This window comes from Panthera uncia, chromosome B4, assembly GCF_023721935.1.
Source record: "Panthera uncia isolate 11264 chromosome B4, Puncia_PCG_1.0, whole genome shotgun sequence".
Lineage (NCBI taxonomy): Eukaryota > Metazoa > Chordata > Mammalia > Carnivora > Felidae > Panthera > Panthera uncia.
The window spans coordinates 11,832,262-11,846,648 of NC_064809.1; the positions used below are offsets into that span (position 1 = coordinate 11,832,262).

The following is a 14,387-nucleotide window of genomic DNA, read 5'->3' on the forward strand; positions in this document are numbered from 1 at the left end:
TAAATTAAAAAAAAAAAAGAATCTGACTCTTGGTTTCAGCTCAGGCCATGATCTTACAGTTCATGGGATCAAGCCCCACATCAGACTCTGTGCTGTCAGCACAGAGCCTGCTTGGGATTCTCTCTCTCCCTCTCTCTCTGCCCCTCCCCTGCTCATACGCTCTCTCTCTCAAAATAAAGAAACTTCAAAAAAAGAAATAGAGTTCCCAGACTTCTAGCCTCTCTGGTATAGGGGAGAGCATAAAAGGCAATTGGGATATGCTGTCCCTGTCCCTTCTCTGTGCTCAGCCCTGCATTTCTGCCCATGAGGAATCAACAACAGGGCACTCAGTGACAAGACCAGATGGCAGACGGGGCGGTGAGAGAAAAGCACAGAAGGGTTATGTGTGATGAGAGGGGGAACAGGAAGTCTGAATGGGAAGGGGCTTACCTCCTTAGATGGCCATGTTGGAGCAAGTATGGTCTGGCACCAGTGGAGAAGAGGAGCAGGGAGCCAGTCACATAGCGGAGCACCCGTGGCCACACCCCCTTGTGGGCTCTGTAGGAGCTGGAACATATAGGTGGAAGCAGAAGGTCAGATTTATGTTCTTCCAGACTTTCTGGGTGTGCTCGCACTAAGACAAGGTCTGTTCTGCTTCCTGTCTTTGGTGATAGTATCATAGGCTGAGGAGCTACCTAAAATGATCAAATTCAGGACTCCACGGATCAATGCAGTGCCTTTGTATAAATTAGAAAAAGGAGGGGCGCCTGGATGGCTCCATCGGTTAAGTGTCTGACTCTTGTTTTCGGCTCAGGTCATGACCTTGTGGTTCCTGAGATCAAGCCCCCATCGGGGTCTGTGCTGACAGCGTGGAGCCTGCTTGGGAGTGTCTCTCTCCCTTTCTCTCTGCCTCACCCCTGCTCGCTCTCTCTCTCTCTCTCAAAATAAATAAATGTTAGTGGGGGAGGGGCAGAGAGAGAGTGAAACAGAATCCGAAGCAGGCTCCCGGCTCTGAGCTGTCAGCACAGAGCCCGATGTGGGGCCCAAACCCATGAACCATGAGATCATGACCTGAGACGGACGCTTAACCGACTGAGCCACCCAGGGGCCCCAACAAACACTCATTTTCAAAAAATAGAAAAAGGAATTGATTCCCTGAGGAGATGCAGCCACACACCAAGGTGGGTGGCTTGGTGAGGACAGTGCTGGGTGCCTGCAGCCTGCATTCGTCCCTGTGGCCAAACACCCCGGTGCCACGAGTAGCCTGCACAACTGTGCACGGCAGCCTCACCCACAGCCTGGCAAGACTAAACTGCAGTGAATTTATATATCCAGAAAGGTTGGGCAGTCTTAATCATGATTTAGTCATTTTCACTGGCTTTTTTAAAACTGGTTCTTAATTATCATAAAAAGATTCAACAGTTTAGAAACAGCGTTGGGAAGGATAGAAAGGATTTGCATGCTGTTCCAAAGATAGAAGGATTCCAATTCCGCGGCGGAGATATCAATCTTGGAATAAACGAAGGGGAAATATGAAATGAGCAAGCCAGTGTTTACAAACACAAGAGAGGAACATGATAAGATGACATCCTCTAAAATGCAGTGGAAGCAAGCAATCTCAACTGTAATTAGCACGAGCCACTAAGTAGAATGAATCGTATTGAGAAATGAGTTCTTGATCTTGAAAGGTAAAATGAGCACCAAGGATGGAAACCAAGCTGCAGATCTCCCAGAGGTGACATTCGAGAAATAACCAAAGCCACCAAGTGAATAAAGAGACACGTTGTCTCACATCTACCTGCTCTTGTCTCCAAAAAATTAGGCAAAGGAAGCCAATGAGGCATCAAGCAGCATCAAGGAGACAGGAATGGGAAGGAAGAAAGCATTTCTTTATTAACTAAGCATTGAGATACGTGTAGAATTAGGTTTAGAACAAATGCTCTCTTCAAATTCTCCAGGGTCTGATTAAGGTCCAAGAAATACATAGCTGACCATATAAACTGTATCATGCAGCTTACATCTAATGGCCAAATCTGTAGAGAGTCATTTTTACATAATGAGTTTATGATTTGGCTTTTAATCTGATGTTTAATCAAATAAAGAACACATCCCAACAGTTGAGTATTATTGCTTTATTCTTTTGAAGTCAATGGGAATAGATTGGCTAAAGTCTCCAAATTTCAAACTTACTTCTCGGCTCCCATTCTTTGGATGGCTCTGCGGCTTTGGACACTAATCTCTCTCCTGAGGTTCATTTTCCCAAATGTTCACTCCCTGAACCACAGGGACTTCCCACACCTACCTATAGGTACTTGACTCACCTGCCCCACACATTTTTCAAATTCCTCAGACAGGACTAACCATCTTCCCACCAGTGCTGCCCATCTGTGTTTCCCATCTCAGCTAATGATTCCACCATCTATCCAATCACCCAGGGCAGAGATTCCATTTTTATTATTATTTATTTCAAGAGAGAGAGAGAGAGTGGGGAAGGGGCAGAGAAAGAGAGAGAATCCCAAGTAGGCTGTGCCACCAGTGGAGAGCCCAACATGGGGCTCGATCTCACAAACTGTGAGATCATGACCTGAGATGAAACCAAGAGTTGGACGCTTAACTGACTGAGCCACCCAGGTGCCCCCCACCCAAGGCAGAAATTCTTTATTGTTTTAACTACTCTCTCCTTACCATAGTCACATCTCACCATCCTGAAATTCTGTCCACTTCATGTATAAAAGCTCCCAAATGTGTCCCCCATTTTATGAGTCACATATATGACTTTTTTGTAGCTGAGATCGAGGTCCCCTATATGTCCAATTTCAGGCTTACTGGGAAGGGCCCAACCTTAAAAAAAGTCCTCCCTGCCAGTGGATCCCTGAAATTCCTCTAATAGACAAAATTTTTATTACCACGTTAGAAATGATCTTAAATGCAAAAGGCTCTGTAAAGGTCACAACCTACACTGAAAGCACACCAAGAAGTCACTGCTGTCACACAGGCTTCCCGGGGGAAAGGCTGGTGGCACAGACAGTGAGGGTGGGACAAACAAGGTATTTGATCAAGGTATTTGATCTGCAAGAAGTAGATTTTGGCTGGGACTTTTTCCCATCTTCCTGGGGTCAGGTCATATTAACTTGGTGAGAACTGCTTTACGTGAATTGCTTTATGGGACTTCCACAGTGGAATGACTCCCTGTGTAATCAAAGTCATTTCCTGCCCCCTGAGTTTCCAATGGAACCGGTGAGAGGAATGAATGAGGTCAGAAATATCAATGGAGTAACTGGTGGTGAAATTTAAAGCTCTGTTAGGTGGAGAATTGACCCATGGACCTTAGGAAAGAAAGAACTGGGCTCCTGGCATCCAGCTGTGAAGACCTGAGGAGACCAACCTCAGAGAAAGCTGATTTACTGCTCAGCAGGACATCGTATCTATAAACTTAGTAACTGTCTACTGGCCTATGACAAGGGGATCAGGACCTCCAGCCACAAAACCAGAAAAGGGTTAATGTAGTCTGGTGAGGGCAATGCTGAGGTTTTGTGGGTACAAAAGGTCATGGGCAATCCAGCTAAGGTTTTGTAACCAGGTTTATCATTATCTAGTTGAAAGCCATGCATGAATGTACTTTCTCATGAAAACAGGGGACTTGTGACTTTTTCAACTGCAAAATCATTTATGATCACTTAACTAGCCAGGCATTAAACCAGCCTCTATAGAAATAAGACAGTTAATTTATGTGTCAACTTTACTGGGCCATGGGGTACCCAGATATTTGGAAAAACACTATGTTGGGTATCTCCATAAGGGAATTTGGGGATGAGTTTATTTGAATTGATAAGACAGAATAAAACAGATTGCCCTCCTTAGTGTGGGTGGGTCTCATCCAGTCAGTTGAAGGTCTGAATAGAACTGAAGACTGACCTTCACCCGAATAAGAAGGAATTCTTCCTTCTTGACTGCCTTGAGCTGAGACATCGTTTTTTTCCTGCCTTCAGGCTCAAACTGAAACAACAACTTCATGGATCTCAAGCCTGCCAGCTTTTGGACTGGAACTACACTATCAACTCTCCTGGATCTCAGCTTGCCAACTGCAGATCTAGAAACTTATCAGGCTCTATAAGTGCATGAGCCAATTTTCCTTATAATGAATATATTATTACATCTATAATTCACATTACAAAATCAAAATAAAATTGTATAAACTCATACACACATATATCCAATTGGTTCTGTTTCTCTAGAGAACTGTGATCAACAGAAGAAAGTAGTCTATCAAAAAATTAAAAATAGAACTACCCTACAACCCAGCATTTGCACTACGAGGTATTTATCCAAGGGATACAGGTGTGCTGTTTCAAAGGGGCACATGTACTCCCATGTTTATAGCAGCACTATCGACAATAGCCAAAGTACGGAAAGAGCCCAAATGTCCATCGATGGATGAATGGATAAAGAAGATGTGGTATATACATACAATGGAGTATTACTCGGCAATCAAAAACAATGAAATCTTGCCATTTGCAACTACGTGGATGGAACTGGAGGGTATTATGCTAAGTAAAATTAGTCAATCAGAGAAAGACAAATATCTTATGACTTCACTCATACGAGGAACTTAAGATACAAAACAGATGAACATAAGGGGAGGGAAGCAAAGATAATATAAAAATAGGGAGGAGGATAATACATAAGAGACTCTTAAATATGGAGAACAGTTACTGGAGGGGTTGTGGGAGGGGAGATGGGCTAAATGGGTAAGGGGCATTAGGGAATCTACCCCTGAAATCGTTGTTGCACTATATGCTAACTTGGATGTAAATTTAAAAAGTAAATTTTAAATAAATAAATAGATAAGTAAATAGAAAGAAGTCTAAACTGAAATTAAGTTGTTTTGGCATCTACTAAGCTAGAATGCCAAATATAATGAACCAGAAAGAATGCCACATTTCAGTGGAAGGAAGAAGCTAAGAGATCACCTGTCCCGGCCTCTCTACCTCACTTCATGTGGTCTCAGGTCAGGCCTAGGTAGCCTGTTGCCTAGGGCTGTGTCCCCTTCTCCACCATGCACATCTGAGAAGTGAGAAATTTCATTTTGGAAAACAAAAAGTGAGAAGGAAAAAAGACAAAATCATATGGGCTTCATCAGAAGCAAGAAACTACTAGAAAATGAGACCCCCAGGCCATTTCTCCCTCCTTCACACACACAACTAAGACAATGGCAGTGCTCTTCAGACCCTGACAAAGAGCTGTGGTGTCTTATTGTTCCCAAATCACTGGCTCTAATAAGTACTTTAATAGAAAATTTTATTCCGGGAATTCTTAACAGTTCTAAAGCAAAACATGAAATAAGAACTTAATGTTTAATCTGTGCTCTTAATGTTTAATCTTGATAGAAACGGTGACAGGGTCTAAGATGGCTTCTGTGTAGACATAACGGATTGGAACAGGAAGTAATTAATAAGTAGTAGTGTTACTATGGTATTCTTATTAAATACTCACAGAGGGCCGATGAGCACCTAAAACATAAACAATGACTCCTTCCCAAAGTCTGCAGTTTCAAGATTTAGAGACATGGGACAAAGGAGGGGAATTAAAAACAGACCACACACGCTGTGCTCTGGCTTTTCCTAAAGCAAAGCCATGGCTCCTGGCACGCGGGGTACTTGGCTCACAACCCGGTGGCAGGTTAGACTCTGATTCCAGAGCCTCATTCTGATGGAAGCCTCGACTACCCACCTCATTCCCACCAGCAGGTGCTGCAGTGGCAGATATCTGTAAGAGGAAATACATGCCCTTTGCTTGAGCCCCTGTCTGCAATGCTTTGGGGTGTTTCCAGGCCTTAAATTGCTGGGTCACGTGGTCATGCTGTTGAACTTCACTGAGGAAGCCATCCTCGGAATATTTGGAGCCAATGGTGAGCCGAATCTAATTGGAGTTTAAACAAAGCCCAGATCCGGCTCAGCTACGGAGTAGTTGACTGCCACGGTCACTACACTGCAGGCCCAACAGAGGAAGGGGTGTAACCCTTTTATCAGACATCATGCTTATTTATTTCAGGCTCCAGTGTGCTTTCTGGTGTTGCTTTGCAGCCCTACTGAGGTATAATTTACACGCTATAAAATTCACCCATTGGAAGTTCAGTGATTTTAATTATGCTGGGTGCCTGGGTGGCTCAGTCGGTTAAGCGTCCAACTTCAGCTCAGGTCATGATCTCACACGGTTTGTGGGTTCGAGCCCTACATGGGGCTCTGTGCTGACAGCTCAGAGCCTGGAGCCTGCTTCGGATTCTGTGTCTCCCCCTCTCTCTGCCCCTCTCCTGCTTGTGCTCTGTTTTTCTCTCTCAAAAATAAATAAACGTTAAAAAATTATTAAAAAATGATTTTAATTATGCCAATAGAGTGTGTGATAATCGTTACCATCCAGTTTTAGAATATTTTCATCACCCCCCAAAATCCCTTTGAACTTACTGGCAGTCAAAGTTGCCATTGCCTTTGAACTTACTGGCAGCCAAAAGGGCCATTCCCAACCCCAGGCAACCACAGGCCTGCTTTCTGCATTCTGGACGTTTCATATAGATGGAATCATAGTACAGGCACATCTATAGTATACTTGGGGGGTTTTTTTCTTAGATTTTTCTTTTTTGTTAAGCTGCAACATCCATGGTTTAGCACAAAAACGTTTCATCAAGTGAACAATAATAAACTGAAAATTAAAGAAATAAACACTCAAAATACTTTCCACTGGAAACACATTAAGATGGTGGAGGGTTTTGTTTACTATCTTACTGCAATTTTCTTACATGTTACTAGCCCACCTACCCTATGTTTCCCATAAGCACGCAGATGTGAATGGAAGTTTTTATGATGAAATAAATGAAAAGTTTGTTTACTGCAGAGAATCATTTCACAAGGCAGCGAAACTGGGTTCAGAGAACAAAATTATTCAAGAAATTCTTAACTTTAGAATCAGTGAACCTTAAGCTGTTTCTCTGTGACACCGCCAGCCTCCAAGAGAAACTGACAAATGCTTTTTCTTTCGTCACCTTAAAGCAGAATAACTTCTCCGTATTCGGGATGTTCAATGACAGTATCATCAACAGGCAAAGGGTCTGAGGCTTGAGCCTGATGCCCCTGAGACCACCAACCTCTACACTTCTTCCACTTTGGGGGAGTCACACTTTGGTCCAACTGCTGTGAAAGCCTCCCACCTGATAAAGAAAATTTCAACTCTTCATGCTGTGGGCTCTGCTCCTGGGCTCTCAGGGAAGTTATATTTTTCTTGTTAATTTATTTATATTCAAGTTAGTTAACATATAGTGTAATAATGGTTTCAGGAGTAGAATTCAGTGATTCCTCACTTGCATATAACCCAGTGCTTATCCCGACAAGTGCCCTCCTTAATGCCCATCACCCATTTAGCCCATCCCCCACCCACCTCCCCTCCAGCAGCCCTCAGTTTGTTCTCTGTAGTTAAGAGTCTCTTATGGTTTGCCTTCCTGTTTTTAACTTTCACCAAAGTGAGAATGATTTAACCAAAGTTCAAAACAGGGGCACTATTTCTGCTGCGATCACACACTATGCGTCTGCTTCATTAGTAAATAACCTAAAAGAAATATTTCTAGAGATAAGAATAAGAATCCCCCTGAGTTCCCATGCCTCTGATGCCCGCAACCTCGTACATACTAAAACATAAGATAAAGTTTGTAATTTTCTGAAATGTCTTATGTCATGGTGAATTGTAACCCTTGATGTAAACAACATATATAACCCTGCATCAAACATTCTCATTCTTTCTCCAGAGCACTCTCCTCTTTGTGAGGACTATTTATCCAGAGCAGCTGTCCTCACTTGCGCTCACATAAAACTCTTTTCCTTTTTTTAAAAAACTATTTTTTATGTATTTATTTTGAGGGGGGAGGGGCAGAGAGAGAGAGAGACTCCCAAGCAGGCTCCGCACTGTCAGTACAGAGCCCAATGTGGGACTCGATCTCACAACTGTGAGATCATGAGCTGGCTCAGTCAGATGCTTAACCAACTGGGCCACCCAGGCACCCCTCTTCTTCTTCTTCTTCTTCTCCTTCTTCTTCTTCTTCTCCTCCTCCTCCTCCTCCTCCTCCTCCTCCTCCCTCTTCTTCTTCTTCATCAGAACCCCTCTTCTTCTTCTTCTTCTTCTTCTTCTTCTTCTTCTTCTCCTTCTTCTTCTCCTCCTCCTCCTCCTCCTCCTCCTCCTCCCTCTTCTTCTTCTTCTTCATCAGAAACTAAAAGTTTTGTTCATTTTGCTTTAACACATACCACCTGGCCTCTCTCCCCTCCCCTCCAGGACACCTGGGGTAGATCATGTATTTACTGACATTGGGCTTTCTCAAAAGACAAGAAGAAAGGCTGTTTATCCAAGAATCCTGCAAATGTCCTGGAGGTAGGAACCAGGAACCACAAAGGGATGAGCTGCCTTCTACAAACAGAGCGGGGGCGGGGGTGGGGGGAACACAGAAAGTCTGAAACAAATGAATATCTCACTAAATATCCTGCCCCAGTGCTTTGCGCTCAGCTACCACAAGACCACATCAGTGAACAGCTAAAAGCGTGTTATAATTTTAGTCTTCTTATCTACACTTAGATTCTATCTACTCAAGGAAGGGTGAGAGGAAGGAAGCACCACCCTGGACTCGGGCTCAGAAATGGAGAGGGCTCTAACACCAGCAACACCAGCAACGTAACAGCAGCTGGCATTGTGCACCAGGGTTAGTTTCACACGTTTTAGCTTTTAATCCTCACAACGGCCTTAGGCAGTCGTCGCTGTAGATCCAAAGTCCTTATTCAAAGCCTCTGGAGCAAGCCCCGGTTTCAGAATTCAGAGATTTTTGGATTTCAGAAAGATGATACAGTAATGTATTACAAAGTGTGTAATTTCTGCAACATAACTCCCCAAGAAGGTCTGAAGCAGGGCACCTGGGTGGCTCAGTCGGTTAAGTGTACAACTCTTGATTTCAACTCAGGTGATGACCTCACAGTTTGTGAGTTCTAGCCCAGCATCTGGCTCTGCACTGGCAGCGTGGAGCTTGCTTGGGATTTTCCCTCTTCCTCTCTCTGCCCCTCCTCCCCTTGTGTTCTCTCTCTCTCTCTCTCTCTCTCTCTCTAAATTAAATAAACATGAAGAAGGAGGAGGAGAAGGAGAAGAGGGAGGAGGGGGAGGAGGAGGAAGAGAAGGTGGTGTGAAGGCGGATCTCCTGCAAACTGAAAGGCTTTTGCTCCTCAGAACTTTCTGGATTTTACAGATAAAGAGAATGTGGCACAGCAAGATGAAGTAACTTGTCCAAGGTCACACAGCTAAGAAGTAGCAGGGGTGCTCAATGCTTCAAAGGCCCCTTTCTTCATTGCTGAGAAAACCACCTCGACCACTTTCTCTACCAAAAACTCAACTCTAACCTTCCTACTCCCCAGCCGAGTGCAGCCTGTGTAGACCTTCCTCCCGCACCTCCCCGCCCCCAAATTCTCGAATACTCCTTTTATCTCACCTTAATATGGTTTAAAATAGTAGAAAGAAACCCAATGGGAGTGTGACTCACCCCAGGCACCCCTAACAGACGCAGGAGGGACACTCGGGAATTGCGTGTGGGGGCGGGTACTGACACGCCACCCCTCTGCCCAGTTCTGGAGGTTAACTCAAGGGTGATTGATGTCAAAGATCCGGCAGGCGGAGCCTGACGAGCTGGCGGTCTAGAAAGTGAAACAGAATTCTTCCGAGATGCCAGGAGAGGGCGCGTCTGCCTTTTCCCGTTAGGATTAGGATTCCCCGCCCCCATTTCCTTCCAACCAGTAGGCAGTTTGGACTCACAACCACATGCTGCCGTATTCCTGCTGGGCAGCGTCAGCCTTTTCATTGCTACTTGCTCTTCCCCCGTATGCAGTCTTTTTTTTTTTTTTTTTTTTGTCTTGGTTAGGGGGTAGGGTTAGGTTAGTGCCTGATATTTTGCAGTTCAGAGAATAAAACCTCCGACTTCTTCTGGGGTCAAGAGTTACAGATTAGGGTATATGTCTGGTATTTTAAATCCTTTCTGATCTTTGGCACAAACCTGCTCTCAGACCCTCCCCTTTCCCTTCCTCGCCCTCTCCCATTTGTTTTCTTGTCTTGCATAGGGGTCCCGTTGCGGGGTCACCGGCTGCACCGCCTTGACCTCGCTATCAGCTGCCTTCGGGGTCTTGCGTCTGCGTCCTTGCTCAACCCTTCTTTCGGTGCTTAGGTTGCAAATTATTGTGGTCCTTCCTCCTTCCTCGTCTTGTTTCCTCCCTTTTAATTCTATCTAATCCGGAGGTATCTTCCCTCCTCCGGTACAGTAAATCAATACTTCTACTTCCCCAGACAGTCCAGGTCATCCAGTAATCCCACCTGCCTTGGCACACCTGATTCATCCAGGCGTCAACAGTTGGCCTCTTCCCTGGGAACAAAGGGCCCAAGAAGCACCCTGCAGGCTTTGTGTCTTTAATTAAAGGTCTATTTTAAGGGCAAAGCCGGAGGGAAAGTCAAGCATGCTCATTTAACTATATCTAGATGTAAAGCTTTTAAATAGAGATCGAGGCTTCCATCCAAGGATGCCTGGGATCGTCCTCCTTTTTCGGTCGAGCCCCTGCGACTCCAGCGCAGAAGACTGCCCCCACACACTTCCTTTAATTTGTTTAAATGAGCGCCGCGGGTCACGGCAGTCCACTGACGAGGGTAACCCTCATTTCCCGGGGCGGGGGCCTCGACCTACGCGAGCTGCTGGGCTCGGACTCTGCCCACTGGGGACGCACGCAGGGGAGAGGAGGGGCGTGGCCTGTGGGGGGGGCGCGGCGGCGGGGGGCGGGGATTCGGGGGCGGGGCCCGGGAAATTCCCGGCGGAGGCGCGGAGGCCGGCGCGGCGGTCAGCTGAGCGGCGGTGGGCGGTGTCGCGAGGCAGCAAGTCGGCCTGAGGCTCCCCGAGCGCCCGCCGCCGCCCCCGGCCGGTGCCCCGGTCGGCGTCTGCATCCGGGTCCGGAGCCCTCCCCCTGCGGGCACGATGCCGAGGAAGGAGTGACCCCGAGAGACTCCGGAGCGCCGGCGCTGGGTGAGTGGGGGCAGGGGGCGGGCAGGGGCTCGGCGAGGCGGCGACCCCGTTTCCGCCCTGGAAGCGGTTTCCGCGGCCCCCTTCCTTGCGACCCCGAGCCTGTGGGGGTGTGGGTGGCGAGGGGTGGGGCGTCCCCTCTCCTGGGAGGGTTTCCAGGCCTGGGCGGAGCCTGACCTGGTGGGAAAGGGCTGCGGGGCGGCCATCGCAAAGCGCCCTCCCCCTTTTTTTACCGGCCCGGCTGGCCGCAGGTGACTCCCTCTGTAGGTCACGGAGATGGTTTAAGGATGACATCCTCCCGCAGGTTGGGAATGATCAGCCAGCCAGTTCCTCATTATATGGGAAGCGGTTAAAAGTACACCTTTGAGAAACAAAAACTAATCTAGCTTTATGAGATAGCCCAGGAACACTAAGGAACAAGTGACCTGTCTCTAAGGCAGTGGGACTCCTGAACAGCCGTTGTGTCCAGGAGAGCATGTGTGTATGTTATGCGTTTGTGTGTATAAACACACATAGCTATGAATACTAGTTGAGCCTGAGAACCCCAAAGAATAGTTCTTACTGTCGGAAAAGCATAAGCTGGAGGAGGAGTAAAACACCGCAAAGAGAAAACGAAACCCAGATTCTGGTCTGGCGTCCTTCCCCGGGAAAACTGTTGTATGGAAATGTATGCCACAGAACTTGTTGAAGGATGAAATGGAAAACGGAGCCGTAGACCAGTAAGGTGGTGTTAGGACCTGAAAAGCCTCAGATCTGGTTAAGCAAGGCAGCACTATTAACAGGAGAACCACCCCCCGCCCCCTGCTCTTTGGGGAGGGAGAGAAGAGCTAGGGAATCCTGGCTACTTCCCAGGAGATGCCTGGTTTGTACTGAGGAGGAGAGATCTTGGAGCAGAGGCTAAGGCTAGGAACTGCCCTGAAATGAACAAGGTAAGTGAACTTTAAATATGGCCTGGAGAGACAGGACAGTGACTGGAATCTTCCGGGTGAATGTTTTCTGTTTTTCTCCTGGGCCAGTTTTAGTGGTTCTTTGTATATTATGTACATTGTAAAAATAGCCCTTTTTCTTTCTTTTTTTTTTTTTTTTTTTTTTTGGTAACCGATCTCAGGTTGTACATTGTGCTATGGAATCCAATTAATCCTTCCAAAAAAAACCAAAAACTTTATTCTTGAAGGGAAGGAAATCAAAAATAATATAAAAACAGTGAGGGGGACAAACCAGAAGAGACTCTTAAATACAGAGAACAAACTGAGGGTTGCTGGAGGTGTTTTGGGTGGGGGGTGGGTTAGATGGGTCTTGGGCATCCAGTAGGGCACTCGTTGGGAGGAGCACTGGGTGTTATATGTAGGGGATGAATCACTGGATTCTACTCCTGAAATCATTATTGCACTATATGCTGACTCACTTGGATGTAAATTAAATAATAATAGATAAACAAATACTAAAAAAAAGAAAAAAAAAGGAAACTTACTTTAAGTACCAAAAAAAGCAACAACAAAAAACACCCAACTTTACTCTTGAAAAGAACTGGCTTTTGTATTACTTTCCTACAGAACCCTCTCCCTTAAGTAGGGAAAATGGGTATTTGTTTTCTCCAAGCCCAGCTTTTTCTGAATTTTATGGAGACTTGAACTATTTGAGATGTTGTTTGGCATCTATGGGATTAGTGAATCCAAATGAAAATGAAGAAACTGCAGTCTGTTTTTAAAAAGTGAAATGAATTTCACTCAGAGGAAAATATTATTTTAAAGGTTTTCATTTTGACACGCATATGAGGGTTGAATAATAGAATGTATATTCCCGAATGATATCCAGATACCTTTGGGGATGATAGAAGAAACAGTACTAATTTTCAAAACGAGTTTTAAAAGTCAAGTTCAAGAATCTGGAAATGAATGCCACGGAACTGTAGAGAAAGTCGTAGTACTCACATGCTGGGTTTGTCACCTACATAGCAGAAAGTGTTTTGTAAGTGTTAGTCCTTAAAATACTTCGTTACACTGTATTTTCATTTCATTTCAACAAACATTTGCTGAGAGCCTGCTGTGTGCTGCTCCCAAGAAAGAATAACATGGAGACCTTCGCGGAAGTTTGATGGAAGATAGACTGGTGAGGGATGAATATAGGATTTTGCAGGCCAAGGCCAGGGCCAAGTGCTACTGAGTACTGAGAGGAAAGAAAAGTTTGTTTTTCACAGGACGTCTATTTCAACTGGACATCGAACTGTCTGGTGGGTATTTGCCAGGGCAAAAGTGGGACCACACATTTTGTGCAGAGGGGAGAACAGAGATAAGAGCAGAGAAGCAGAAGAAGGCAGGGAACTGTGAGCTGTTCAATGTGCCTTGGGTGCAAGTGGCACGGTGACAGGAGATGATACCGGTGGGTGAGTGAGGGCCAGACTCTGGAAGGCCGAGTTCTTCCCACTTGGGAGCTGGAACTCTGTGTTGTATGGGAAGGGTTTTAAGCAGGACGGTGGCTTCATGCGAGGTAAGAAACTGGGGAGGTGGCAGACCTGCGGTGGAAAGACAGAAGTCAGACCATGTAGGAGACTCTTCAGCAAGTTTTCTAGGTGCTGGGGACACAGTGGTGGACACAATAGACAAAAATCCCATACTCTGTGGAGCACATCATTGCTGTAATTGAGACAAGCAAGAAGGGCTGGACCTAAGCTAGCAGGGACGGGGAGGAGGTAACAAGTGCCAGGACTTGGTGACCCATTAGACTTGGGATAAGAGGGAATGGAGAAACAAGAATGACTCCCAGGGCCCTGCCTTATGTGATGAGGTTATTTCCATTTTCTGTATGTCAGCAAATTCCAAAATCAGAATACCATTTCTGGCATAAAATGTGAAGCTTCTTTTTCCCCCTTGATAGGATACATACTTTGAATTCTCTTCCCAGGATGATGATGGTTCTGGTTGATGCAGTCGTGGGTTCTTAGTCCTTTGTGATCCCAAACCAGAATTTGCTGATAGCCACCTATTGTCTCTGGTCAAGAAATAGATTTTCACTGTTTTAAAATTAATTTATCCATGTGGGGGTTGAACCTATGAATGCTTATTAAGCAACTTTGGAACATCAGACATACCGGGGTAAGGGTATGTCTTACTTATTCTGGACTTATTCTGTATTATGCTCACTGGCCCAACGTCCAGTGGGTGGACAGTACAAGGCAGATTTGTGCCCGATACAAAATGAGTTTCTGATGATACGAACCATCCTGTAATAGAACAGGCAGTTGCCTGCTAAAGTCATTGCACGTGTTGAAGTCTTTCAAGATTGCTCTATATGACCATCTTCCATGGAAATCAAACAAGACATTCTTGCATTGAGT

At 45.6% G+C, this 14,387-nt stretch overlaps 2 protein-coding genes across 9 annotated transcripts in view; one reads left to right on the plus strand and one right to left on the minus strand.

Annotated features, from left to right (window-relative positions):
- The window catches only part of CCDC3 (coiled-coil domain containing 3), a 195,341-nt gene extending 185,476 nt beyond the window's left edge, over nucleotides 1–9,865 (minus strand). For 2 of the 3 annotated variants that reach the window (XM_049624591.1, XM_049624590.1), the window contains exons 1-2: nucleotides 9,539–9,865; nucleotides 430–546 (exon numbers count right to left, since the gene is read on the minus strand). In XM_049624591.1, the coding sequence (XP_049480548.1) occupies nucleotides 430–546; nucleotides 9,539–9,853 (432 nt within the window). In that variant the 5' untranslated portion in view covers nucleotides 9,854–9,865. The remainder of the gene's footprint in view (nucleotides 1–429; nucleotides 547–9,538) is intronic. The other variant, XM_049624594.1, reaches the window with a different exon arrangement.
- A 1,109-nt stretch (nucleotides 9,866–10,974) lies between these two features.
- Nucleotides 10,975–14,387, plus strand: part of OPTN (optineurin) — a 38,564-nt gene continuing 35,151 nt past the window's right edge. For 4 of the 6 annotated variants that reach the window (XM_049624599.1, XM_049624603.1, XM_049624602.1 and 1 more), the window contains exon 1: nucleotides 10,975–11,056. The gene's annotated coding sequence lies outside the window, so the exon portion shown is untranslated. The other 2 variants (XM_049624601.1, XM_049624600.1) reach the window with 2 other exon arrangements.